The following is a 13,262-nucleotide window of genomic DNA, read 5'->3' on the forward strand; positions in this document are numbered from 1 at the left end:
TCTTGGTATTTGATAAGAAAATTTCGTAAAGCATCACGACTGAAAAGAGGACTGTTTCCGATTTCTGTCACACTAAAAATGGTTGTTGGTTTTTTATAATTTAACCTCCTGTTTAAAAAAAAGTACACCACAAATGGTATTATTTTCCAGCGATTATTTCGTGTTGATGTCAATTTCAAAAATAGCAACAACAACATTTATTGCATTGCCATAAAACTTTGTAAAAACTACCAAAAGAAATCGCCTAGCATTTTCTCTCGCTATTGGAAAATGTTAAACTGTCAAATAAAAACACGCCTAATGTTTTGCAGCAATTGTCAATACAATACAAACAATTGTAACAGCAGCCAGCCCAGCTGCAGTGACAAAAACCAAACCAAACAGCAACACATTACCATCTAAAGCCCAGAATATTTATGTATGCCATTAAATTAGGTGAATACCATCATAACAAACATACCAAACATACTTGCCACTCACAGACATAACACATATTGTATATATGTACATATAGACATTTATTTGTACTTATTTATTTTATTAGATAAATCAAAGCCAATGACATTTTCAGAAAACTATTTTTAAACACACACACAGATTCCCCCTTTAAACCCTAACAAAAAGGTTTGTTTTGTGCGCCTCTTTCGTTCCACCGCCCATGCCCGGATTGGAAGATGCAAAAACTTTAAAACAAGCTATTACATATTTTCCACACGAGGTGTTTGATTTTAGCACTAGCAAAAGTACCAGTCGCTTGAGTCTATCTAGCAGTAGCAGCCAGCCATAGTGAGTGCGCCAATAGATTATGATGCTACCAACAACAACACCAGCAGCCAAAAAAACTAGTCACCAGACCACCACACACCAATCAACTGCACCAAAATGTTGAAAACAGCATCCATCCCCCCGCAATGTTTTATACGAAGTTTGTGTTTTTGAACATTCATTGGAGTTGGTTGTTGGGTTTTCCGATGATTTCGTCTTGCCGCAGCTTGGCACCATTCAAAAAACCCCGAAACTTGATACCCCTTCTCTCCTCGCCTAACCTAGAAAACTACAAAAATAAAAAAAGAAAAACAGCATCGCATGACATAACTTTGCCAATTGCATTTTATTGCCAATAATAATGTATAGACAAACGACAGCAGCAGCAGCAACAACAACAACAAAAGCAGCAACTTCAAAACTACGACGAGATGAAAGCATAAAACTGAACTCGATAAATGCTGTTATAGTTGCTGGATGGGATATTGGCTGCTGCTGACTTCTGACTGTTTCTCATTGCTGTCGAAAGAAGAAAAAAACTTAAAATTGTATACCAAGCTAGCACTCAATACAAAACACAGCAGCAGCTACAAATAACAACAACATCGATTTGATAGACCATAATTATGCACTGTGGGAGATTCCGTTTGAAAATCATCAGCAACAACAAGAAACACCACAACAACAACAACTTGTGCTGTCATCAACCACATCCTAACATCTTTATTTGCTTGGCCAGCATTGGATATTTTAACCCCATCCATCCCCCTCCAACACCTCTGCATCCATATAAGTGCGTTCGTTTGTGAAATGATTTTTTGTTCTGTACAGAAAACACCGAGATAGCTTCTTGAATTAACAAAAATAGAAATTTTTAACAACAAAATTAATGAGCAAAGAAAGAGAAAACCAACAACAGTGACCGAACGAAGTTCTCCCAGAGTGTTATTTAATTAGAACAGCTATGAAAATGATATCGTAAAATCCATCCATATAATGTAGATTCCATTCATCCACCTCGAAAGGGACCACCAAAATTGTAAAGGTTTTTTTTTATAATTTCAAAACAAAGAAATAATATTTAACACAGCCAAAAATTCCCAAATTTACAAGGCCTTAAACTTTATAGTCTAGAATAGTTATGTATAGAATTGGAGAATTGGGTCGTTCATGAACGATCTAGTTCAAAAGGAACGATTCTGTGAAATGAACGAACGGAACCATATACAGTGCTGCTCAAAACATATGCAACTCAGATGCCTATATCACATTTAACCTATTTTTGGGGACATTTTGTGTTTTGAAATATATTTATTTTTGCAGTTTGATTCTTTGTTGAGCCTACTTTCAAGATTTAAAAATGATTATTCAGTTTTTAACACTTACTTTAAAGAAATGTGTTAAATATCGGAGAATCACGTGTTTTGGCCTGCTCAAAACATATGCAACTCCGTGGTTCGATATCTATTACCTAATTTTTGATGAGTTTTTTGCATTGATTGGTATAAGATGGTTTTTAGTCAGAAAAAGGGGACCAAAATCTTTCATGAGGAATACATTTTATACCGCCTATGTTTAATTTTGACAGACAAGTATGCCGCAAACAAGACATTTCTATTTTTTAAGAAAAACAAAAGTTATGGTCCAATATTTGTATCAAAGATATGCCAAAAATGTTTACTTCTCAAAATTGTGGATCCAACGCAGTCCAAAAATAAACATAAGGACAGTACAATATTTAAAATTGAGCTGTATACCGCGTAAAAATACTAAAATCGCCATAAAATGGGAAGGAGGTGAATGTACAACTATATCTACTGCAGGGGATAGTGAAATAATGATGCGGAATATTAAGCGGAATTCTCAGAGTCCATCAACAGATGTTAAATAAAGGTTTTACGTTGATAAATATATATAAAACTCTCCGATACATGCCATAGATACCGGTGTACCAATATATACACATTTTCGGAAAACAGTAATTTCCAGGAAAATTTAAATTTTTCATATAAATTTTGCAAAAAATGTTTGGAATGGGTTTTGAAGTTGTAAAATCGAGTAATTTTTGTCGACTTTAATCAATATTTGAGTTATATGAATTGAAAAACTGTACTTGATCACCAGGACGAATTATAATCGAATTTGTCCCCTTATACCAAAAAGTTGACAAAAAACGAATATGGTGTTTTATATTGACCTAGAGGTATTTTTGTTTACAGATATGACACTGGAGGCATAAGGTCGAGTAATTTATTGGATTTAAAAACTAATCGGACTTATAATATGTCGAAATCGCACCATGTACATACCACAGATGTCATATAAGAGGGTGTTTTGCCATAATACCTCCACTAAACGTACATATAACCACGTAAAACTTGTAATTCTTGCAAATAATTTATGTGTTCTTATCGCATACGTTCAGATTAAGTAATCTAAAATCATACAGAAAGTTCCGGGGCCTTAAATTGGACTCTAGACTGTTGAAAATCGAATAAAACCTCGGTATTTCACAATTATCCTTAGCGACAGGATTCCAAAGGATATATTAATTTATTTAGCAAACTGGATACCTTTATGATGTGTCCAGATAATAAGTAAAAGCTTTAACTCACAATTTATTACCATACAAAAATAATATCTTCAGATTTTGAATCAAATTTTCTCAGTTGCAAATGTTTTGAGCAGGACCAAATGTGAGTCCTAGCTTTGTTTTGTATATTTTTGTAAAATAAGTACAATTATGGTCAATTATTGTTTAAATCTTTTAAAAGCGGTCAATAAACAATCAATCTACAAAAATATTTGCATCTCAAATCCATAAATTACCTCAGAACTATACAAAAAGTGAAGAAGTCATTCCAGTTGCAAATGTTTTGAGCAGCACTGTATGTACCACCAAAATTGTAAAGGTTTTTTATTTTAAAGCAAAGAAATAAATTTAACAGCTTTTAAAACAAAAATTCAGACAAAAAAACACAAATTTACAAAGCCTTAAACTTTAGAACTTAAAATAGTTATTCGTGAACGAACTAGATCAAAGGAACTATTCCGTGAAATGAAAGAACGGAACCGTTAACAGTTCATTAGTTTTACTTAGGTTTAGCTCTATCTCCCACTTATATTAAAAATGACAGATGTCAAAGTATAGAAAATCGTGCTATAAAAACATTCCGTTATTTTATTTATTTATTTTTTTTAATATCATTCCTTTAGTTAATTCTAAAATAACAAATATCTTGTGTAGCGATCTTATCCTTAATAGGATTTCACTGGAATTCCCCAAAAAGCTGTAAGCTGTATTCAAAGCAAAGCATTTCAACCTAACCTTTACAAATTAGGAGACATATTAACAAAGAATTACATCGAATCCAAAAAATCAAACAATTTCCCATGAAAAGCAATTTAAACTCAATATTTACTTTATCCTTTAAAACTATTCAATTATTTCTCAAACTATGTACTATTTTCAGTTAAGAACTTACCCAAAAAACACAAAATTGAAAACATTCGGTGGCTTGCATTTGACATAAATAAATATCTGTAGTTCTTTCATCACTCAAGGACATTTCATATCCTTTCTTTATACAAAATACAACACCAAAAACAAAAAAACATCAAACCAAATCCCAATATGAATGAATGTGTCATATGAACAACATGTGTGACATTCACTGAATTATAACACCCTTCAAGGATTTACAAACACGCTGGCACACAGACGCACACACTTAAATGCATGGCCTTGCATATTGGAGAAATGTTTGTAAAAACGAAACGAAAATGTCCTGGCAAAGTGTTGACATTGTAAAAATAAACCAAAATCTTATAAATAAACACCAAACACATCAAGTATTTAGAAAAACAATTTTCTGATTTCACAAAAATTCCTATACTTCCTCCAAACAGAAGCAGTCGGCTGTCTGTCAAAAAGAAAATTAAAATTGTGTAAAAAAAACAAATCAAATTAACAATTACCAACCAAACCAGATTAAAACTTTGCCAAGAAGTTTGAAATAAATTTGTAAGATAGGTAGACCGAATCTTCAAAGGTTTGGGCGGGGTATGGCTAAGCCTCAAATAAGTAAGTTCGTAAACATTTAAGCTGTAAAAGATAACATTTGAAAATAAAGACATTTCTTTTGTAAAGAAGATTTAAATATCTTATTTTCATTTTAATTTGGAATAAACAACTAATCGCAAATTTTGTTACAGTGGTTGTAGATGCAAAAGAAATAAAATAATTGAACAATCCAAATTACAAATTTCTAATTTAAAAAAGGGGGGGGGGGGGGGGGGGTAGAAAAATCAATGTTGCAAAATTAAAATTATAAAATTATAAATTAAAATTTTAAAATGAAAGAGTATAACTGTGTCTTATGCGAGAATTTTTATTTATTTTAACAAAACTAACAATTCTCTATTCAAAGGCGTTTCCTTTCCAAAATAATGTAGTATATGTAGGTATATTGTTAAAATTATTGTAACTTTGTTGTAACGTTTTTTGAATTCCAACAACAATTTAAGCCGTTTAAATACTAACTCGAGCAATATCCCCTTAATTATAACAACTACCTATACGATATTTTTGTATTTATGTTATTCACATAGCCCAGGGTGCAAACTTTTTTTTTGAAATGCCAACATTTAAACGCGTTGGTAAAAACAACTATAGCAACAAAAATAATAACAACAAATTCCAGCAACAAAAACAACTGAATTATTAAATGCACAAAACGGCAAACAGAAGGAAAAAAGTAAATATTGTGTGGCGAAAAACAACATCAATAGCTGGCAGACAAAGTGCAAAAATATTTTTGTGTGCATCCAAATGCGAAATGCGGTGGCAGCAGCGGCAGCCAACCAGCCATCCAACCATCCATCCTACCTAGCAAAGACGAGGAGCAGCAGCAGCACCACCATGGCAATTGTGTGTGGCAACAGCCATCCAAAGCACCCCAAAAGCTGATAATAATGTCATGAACCCTGGTTAGTTAGAGTTTTGCATATTTTTCTATCGCTTTTTGTCAATAGGTTTTCGCCAACAATCTCATATGTTTTGTTTCGCATACAAATGTAGCAGAAAACTGTGAAAAAACAAACAACATTTATATTTTTATGATTTCCCAACAACAACAGCAAAACGCTTACCGCACCACAAAGCTTACCTATCAGAAAATTTGTTAATTTTAATAAAATTAAATTGTTCACGTATGCTAGACCAGGCCAAAAATCCCTACAAAAACAATTATTTGAAGGAAAAAACAGAAATATGGCATTATTGTTAAAAATTAATAATTGAAATAATTCCTCCTTTTTTGGAATTATTTCAGGGACCAGCAAAAACAATAGCAACGGGATACAAAGCAGAAAAAATGCCCTTAAAACAATTTGTGATATTAAAATTAAAGGAAAACTACTGCATCTGAATTTTTGATGTTGTAAAATATTTTGGGGAATACAACAACAAATACTGATTATTCAATGAATAAAATAGTAATAATAAAAGCCACAAAAGTTTACAATGCGAAATGCCGATGGTCATAGGGCCTTAACAAACATGTAGTATGTATGTATGAACAATGTACATACATATGTGCATATTGCATTTGCTAGGCAATTGCCAGCAATTTAACACTTTTTTTATATGGTCAATAATGTGGGATTGTTTAACAAGGGTCGATATATGTAGTCTGGAATAAATCTCAACGCCATGCACAAAATTTTAACGTTTTTAGGGCGCAGTATACCATAAAGCTTTAAAAATAAATCTTCGGGAAGCCTCCGGTTATCTCGCACAGTGATTCAGACCCATGTTTCCTGGTCAAAATTCTATAACTTTTAAACACAAAAACAATTTTTCATATTTCTTTTGTTTGATAGGTAACACAATTAGCTCAAATGATCGGTCAGTAGTTGCAGAGGAAATCAAAGACAAAGTTAAGCTTTTAAGTTATTTTGCATCAAAATATGAGTTTGTATTTTTATATCTTCCTATTTATAGAAAATACCAAACTCCAAAAAATGAACTAAAACAATAAAAATATTAAAAAAAAATTAAATTAAAAAAAATCAGAAATATTGATTTTTTAACTTATAATTAAAAAAAAATATTTATTTACTTGTATAGAAACATTTTTTATATAAATTTTTCTATACAAGTAAATAAGATCATTAAAAAATGTTCGTTTGTGTAAAAGAACAATAATTAAAATGGAAATTATAGATAGAAAAAAATACACATCTTTAAACGTGTTATTTCAGTAATCTTAAAAAAGTGTTAAATGGGCTGAACGGGAGTTGTACAAAAGTGTATACAGACAGAAAGAGGACATTCTCAGGCATCTTTCTGTGAATACAAAAACAGTGTACCTTAGTGGCCGTTAAAAGTTCTAGCCCAATAAAGACGGAAGATCATTAAAATTGAGTACCAGAGGAAAAATAAAAAATAGATAATTTTCTGTAAACGCTACGACAATTTATTAAAAGGTTTAATAAAGTCAGCAGTTCTACCTACCAAACAATAAAAAAGTGAACTGAATATCTGTTACAGTTCCCGAGAAAAAGCCATTTCTTTCCCAAGAACCTTTTTTAAAATTACGCATTTTCCAAACTGGCGTCTTTAGGCATACGCCACAAACCACAACTTCCAATATTTTGAACTAATTTTTTGATGTCCTTACTTTCAATATGTTTACTATCGAATGTCGCACAGAAATTAAAAATTGGTAACGAAAAGAAATTGGGGTTTGGTCGAGGAAAATCAATTTCTGAACCATTGTGGGCCGGAGATCATCAACATAAGTTATACACCAGCCATAAAATAGGATAAAGGGACAAAGTCACTTAGTGGCTAGTCCGTAGTGGCTAGTCGTTGTAGGTGTTATATTGTGAATGAATCAACAAACGATTCCTTCAAGCCACATCTGTCGTATTTTGTGAGTTATATCAATAATGTCTACAGAAGTGTATAGGTAAGAGATTCTTCTTCACTGCAAAGGTGTGAGATTTCTTTTCCACCATATGCCAAATCGTAACGTATTTCTTTAAACAAAATATGATTCGCAAGGGACATTAAAAGGACACCCAAAAACTAGTGCATATCCGAATAACCATTTCAACATATAAAATCAGTAAGGAAAGGATCAATGCCAGGAGTACGGTGCCGACGACTATATGATGCCCTATACCCTAGGGTATCATATGGACGGGCCGCCTGGATTTGATCCTTTCCCTACCTGGCGTTTACAAACTAAAGTTTTGGGCAGACAATAGCAAAAATACAAACCATTTTCACCAATACATTTATACATGTTTAAATATGTATTGAGACAAGTATAAATGTATTGGTGAAAAGGCTTGGTAATTATGCAATTGTCTGCCCAAAGTTGTCTGTGTATAAATGACAGGTTATTCAAGCGAATGTATAAGGGAGCTATAGCCAAATCTGAATCGATTTCAATATAATTTGGAAATTTTATTTCTAGATGTAATTCCGTCACATTTTTTTTTTTTTTTTTTGATTTTATCCAAATTGAAGAAAGATGGGGTGTTTAGTGCATCAGATAGATGAAATCACTCTGAACCGATTCTCAACAAAAGTAATAGCGTCCTTTGGACAAAAAACATCCTCACACAGAAAGAAAAATGTTTCGTTGATTTTGAACCAAGAACCAACGTAGAGTTTCATTGAATAAATGAAAAGTTTCATTAAATAAAAATAATGAGTTTTTTCATTATTCCAATGAAATTTCTTCAATTACGCAATGATACTTCTTTATTAATTCAACTACTTTATTGAATTAATAAAGAAGTTACAATTATATTATTGCTATGAAACTTTCATAATACTATGAAATAATAAAGTTTTTTTTATGAAACTTCTTCATTAATACAATGAAGTCTTACGTTGGTTCAAAATCAATGACAAATTTCTTTGATAAAACGTAATTTTCTTTTAGTGCAATTTTAAATCGCATATAACAACAAATGGGACCTGTACGGTGATTTCAAAAATACATGGACCGGCGGGCGGGCTTGCATAAAGCGACTGAGAATGCGATGTTGTGTAAATAATCAAAACTATATAACCTTGATAGTAGTCCAAGCAATAGGAAGTCTTCTTAATTTTTTTACTTTTATACCATAATTTTGTATTTTAATTTCTAACGTCATATCATTGAGCTAATATGAATCGGGGTGCACTCATTGAATGAGAGAAGTCTCCCTTGTCCCTTATGGGATGTTTGTGGAACAATTATATTATAATTTCTAACGTAAACATTTTTTATGCAGAATTCTGCCACTAAATTATTTACAAACTTTACTTTTTATTAAAAACAAAAACTAATACCTATTGTATGAACATCATCAACTTTCACCCCACCCACACCCATGAAAAAGTAACAGGTTGCATTTTCCACCCTCACTGTTCTTTGTACTCTATTTTCATAAAGTTCAATTAAAAAACACTTTTAAAGATACATTTAGCGAAAGAAGACGCAGAAGAAAAAAACAATTACTTTGTTATAAAGACAAATGCAAAGTTCTTCTTCTTCTTCTTCTTCTTTCAACCTACATACACTCGAACGTGCCAAAACTTCCTTCAATACATCCATTAACCGCCCATACAAATTGTAATGGTGATGATGAAGATGACAATGATGGTGGTGGCGAGGCGATGGTGCTGCTTGTTTCGACCCTCATGACTACTTGATGGCCAACATCAACTAAGATGGTTTTGTTTTGGAAATACGTAAAAGGTCATAATTTTATACAAATTAATGCGTTTTTGTTACTTAGACAGAAGAAGTACCCCCTTCTTGCAAAAGACGTTGCGCTGTGTTAACCACAATAACGTCGTTGGACAAGAAGCGAGGAAAAAGTAGGAATAAAGCTTCTTCTGCCGCCTGCTGAACGTTGGCAACAAAGAATAATGACAATATAATGGCTTAAAGAAGCAGTAGCAAAACGACAACAACAATACCAGCGACAGGAGAAGGAAACAAATGCCGCATATGCAATGCAGACAAACGACTAACCAACCAACCAACAACCAACCTTAGAGCCAAAGGGAGTAACAAGCGAAGGAAGGAAGGTGTCATTTGTCTGGCCTGTCTGCTCAAAATATCAACACAATGCAACAATGAGGAACGGGTTAAGCAGGAGGAGAGCCAAGAGAACATACTGGCAATTTGAGCTTTGGCAATACTCCGTTGACTTGAATTTCATCTGTTAGTACAAACGTCCGTCCGTCTTTCTGTCTGTCCATCCATCTGTTCGTTTCGTCTGCATGTGGAGTTATACAAGTTATGTTATGACTTACCCGCTAGCAACGTAAATGTCAAAGTTATCCGAAAATGTGTTAACGGCAGATGCATCTTGTGGCATTAAATGTTGCAAGCTGCTGTTGCAAACTGAATGTCTTTCTTAGTTTAACCACTAGACGACGACAGCAACTGAAGGAGATCAAGTTTTTTTATTTTTGGTATTTTTTGTGGATATTTGGATTCAATTTAGTTTTTTATGCTTTGTTTATATTTATACTCTGCAAAGGATTGCCGATGATGATGACAACAATGATGATGATGAAAAACGAGTTTATTCCTTAAATGGTCAGAACCACCATACTGTGTTGTTGCACTTCACTTTCATTTGTAATGGGTTTAATAGAGCGGTTCCATTTTTTTGGAAACCGTACGAAAACTTAGATCACTTTCATTTGTCTTCAAGAAATATTTTATTTTTCGTCTTTTCTTTTTTTCTTTGTTTTGTTAATTCAATGGCTCCATAAAATTAAAATTAGAAGCCAGGGAGTAGTAACGCCAACGTTTATTTCAACATTTACTTAATTATTCGAGTTTTGAATAGATCGCTTCACTATGATTTTGTTCATTCATTCACTCAAAAATTCATTCATCGATTCATTGATTTGATTTTGTCGTTGCTTTGTTTTGTTTTTGGCTTTCGTTGGCATTAACATATCATCACACCAATTATTATGTTTTATTCTTCTTCCTCACAAGCTTTTAAATCAAAGCATAAACACACACGAGCGGGCTTTATTTCGACCCACGTAAATACGCATGAATACGAACGAAGTCAAGCCAAGCCATTAATAATTCCGGCCATTCAATATTAAATCAAAATGTTTTAGTGTTTAGCACTTGTTACCAAATCACATAAAAAAGACTACAACACAAACCGGTCGTTGTAACAGTCACTCGAACGAAATTGTTTAGGTGTTTTCACAAAACCCACTCTTTTGGAAAAATCAAAAAAGTAAAAAATCTATCTTAACTTTGCGCTTCTTTGTCAAAGGCCAACATAGCCAGTTCGAAGTTAAAACTCAACTGATGGGAGTTGAAGTTTATGACGACACAGAGCCGCAGCCGGAGTTTGTTAACACACACACTACGAACACAAACGCAACTTATGTTACCCTCTTATGGTTCAGAGTTTTTGTTTTGTTCTTCCTCCGCACCACCACACAAAGCAGCAATGATTCTTGTTGTTTGTAAAGAACGAAGAACGCCAACAATCCGTTGAATGTGTGTTAAACGTTCGAGATGTATTTAACGTTTGATGCTTGTGGATGGATACAAGAAAGAACCCAGCACAACGAACCTCTTGAGTGGTGGACATCTGCGGGTAGTAATGTTTATTTGTTACATGTTGTGTTTATGTTGCATTCATGCATTCATTCATTCAACAGCATTTATTTATTGCCTTAGGTTGGGCTTTGGGTTTCACGCCGCCAGCGGTCATAAGCAACATGTTAGTTGAATGTTCGAGGCTTGAAGGTTCAAGAAGAACTGCAACATCAAACCATAGTTAAACAACAGTTTCTGTTGGTTGTTTTTTTTTTTATTTTTTAATTAAGAAACTGTTGAACGGAGTAAATTTTGTATGGTGTGTGACGCTACAATGAGGTTTGCGGTTTTTATTTTAATTTTAATAAAAAGGTGTTTTATACTAAAATAGACCGTTATTACGCTATTGTTTTAAGGAAAACGTCGGAGTAGTAAAAACCCCTAACCCCAGATAAATTAAAAATAAAATTTGGCAGCATTAATTTTATAAGACAAATTTTAGAAAAGCCTTACTACAGAATTGAGTCAGCTCGAGAAACAATTAGATATTCTAAGTATCGAAACTCCTATACAGACTACAAAAGCCATTGCGAGATTATTTTTTAACCCTAGGGTTACCCCCAGTTTTTTCACAAAAACTACCAAATTTGTTAGTGTAGTTACACCTTAAACTACTTCCATTTATACAGTTGTTTATTTAACTTGATTTGTTGTCTGTCAGTTCAGTACAAATCGAGTAACTCATTTTTAACACAGTTGCAGTTCACCAACCGAACTAAAACTTTGCACACTTTTCAGATTTGGATTACAATACATGAATATGAAACCAAAACCAATATGGGCCAATTTTTCTTATAGCCCCCATATAGCGGTACCACCCGATTTCATGTATTTTGAGGATTTTATCTTCATTTTTAGCTCGAATTGGCTGTAACTTGCCATTTGGAGTTCACAATAGTACAGAAACTTTCACAACAAAAATTGTGGACATAAGTCCAAGTTTTAGTATACGCCCTATAACGGTACCTCCCTAAAATCTAAATCTAAATTTTCGGCCTACATTGGCTGTAATTTGGTTATGGGGTTCTCAATGATCAAAAAAATTATTCACTAAAAAATAAAAAATAATTTAAAAAAATAAAGCTACAGCGCTTTATTTATACATAAATGCGACAAAGACTAGCCTCAATAAGTATTTTCTTCTTTATGATGGAATCTCTCAAATAAAATGCTTACATTTAAAATAAAAAAAAAAAAAAAAAAAAATAGCTGATGGCCTAAGCTGCTAATGCTATTCTCCAAATTTATCTTATATTTATATAAGATAAATTATATAAATAAATAAATAAATTAAAAATGGTGACAAAATTAAACGGCAAGTGTTTTATTTGAGAGATTCCATCATGAAGAAAAATATAACTGTAACTTAATTTTTTTAATTATTTTTTATTTTATTATTATTTATTTGATTTATTTATTTTATTATTATTATTATTATTATTATTATTATTATTATTTTTTTTTTTGAAGAATCTACCAACTTTATTTTTATTATAGGTGTTTCTAGCTTGAACAAGAATGTACCGGTCAACATACATATGTACACATATATTTGTGTGCTTCAAGTGAGAGAATTTTAAAAATATATATTTAAAAAATAACCGGCAGACTGTAAAGTTTAACGTTTCGATTTTCTGGAAAAGAATTATCGTTGTTTTCACCATAAATCGGTCAAAAGATTTTTTGGCCCTAAAGTTTGTAACACTTCGAAATAATGGTCCTAGACCTACCCAGCAAAATGTTTGCCTCCAAAGATGCAGTTGAATCATATGTAAAAGTGATCTGGAAGTGCATCAAATTATGCATTTTCACTCATAATTTTTACAAGAGCGTGACTACTGAAAG

The 13,262-nt window shown here is 32.6% G+C and overlaps 1 protein-coding gene across 2 annotated transcripts in view; it reads right to left on the reverse strand.

Annotated features, from left to right (window-relative positions):
• The window catches only part of hbs (hibris), a 58,285-nt gene extending 46,937 nt beyond the window's left edge, over positions 1-11,348 (reverse strand). The window contains exon 1 of one of the 2 annotated variants that reach the window (XM_073990369.1): positions 10,091-11,348. In XM_073990369.1, the coding sequence (XP_073846470.1) occupies positions 10,091-10,145 (55 nt within the window). In that variant the 5' untranslated portion in view covers positions 10,146-11,348. The remainder of the gene's footprint in view (positions 1-10,090) is intronic. The other variant, XM_073990370.1, reaches the window with a different exon arrangement.
• Positions 11,349-13,262: the final 1,914 nt, after the last annotated feature.

The sequence above is a fragment of the Musca autumnalis genome, unplaced genomic scaffold, assembly GCF_047663935.1.
Source record: "Musca autumnalis isolate F117 unplaced genomic scaffold, ASM4766393v1 scaffold_5, whole genome shotgun sequence".
NCBI classification, from domain to species: Eukaryota; Metazoa; Arthropoda; class Insecta; order Diptera; family Muscidae; genus Musca; species Musca autumnalis.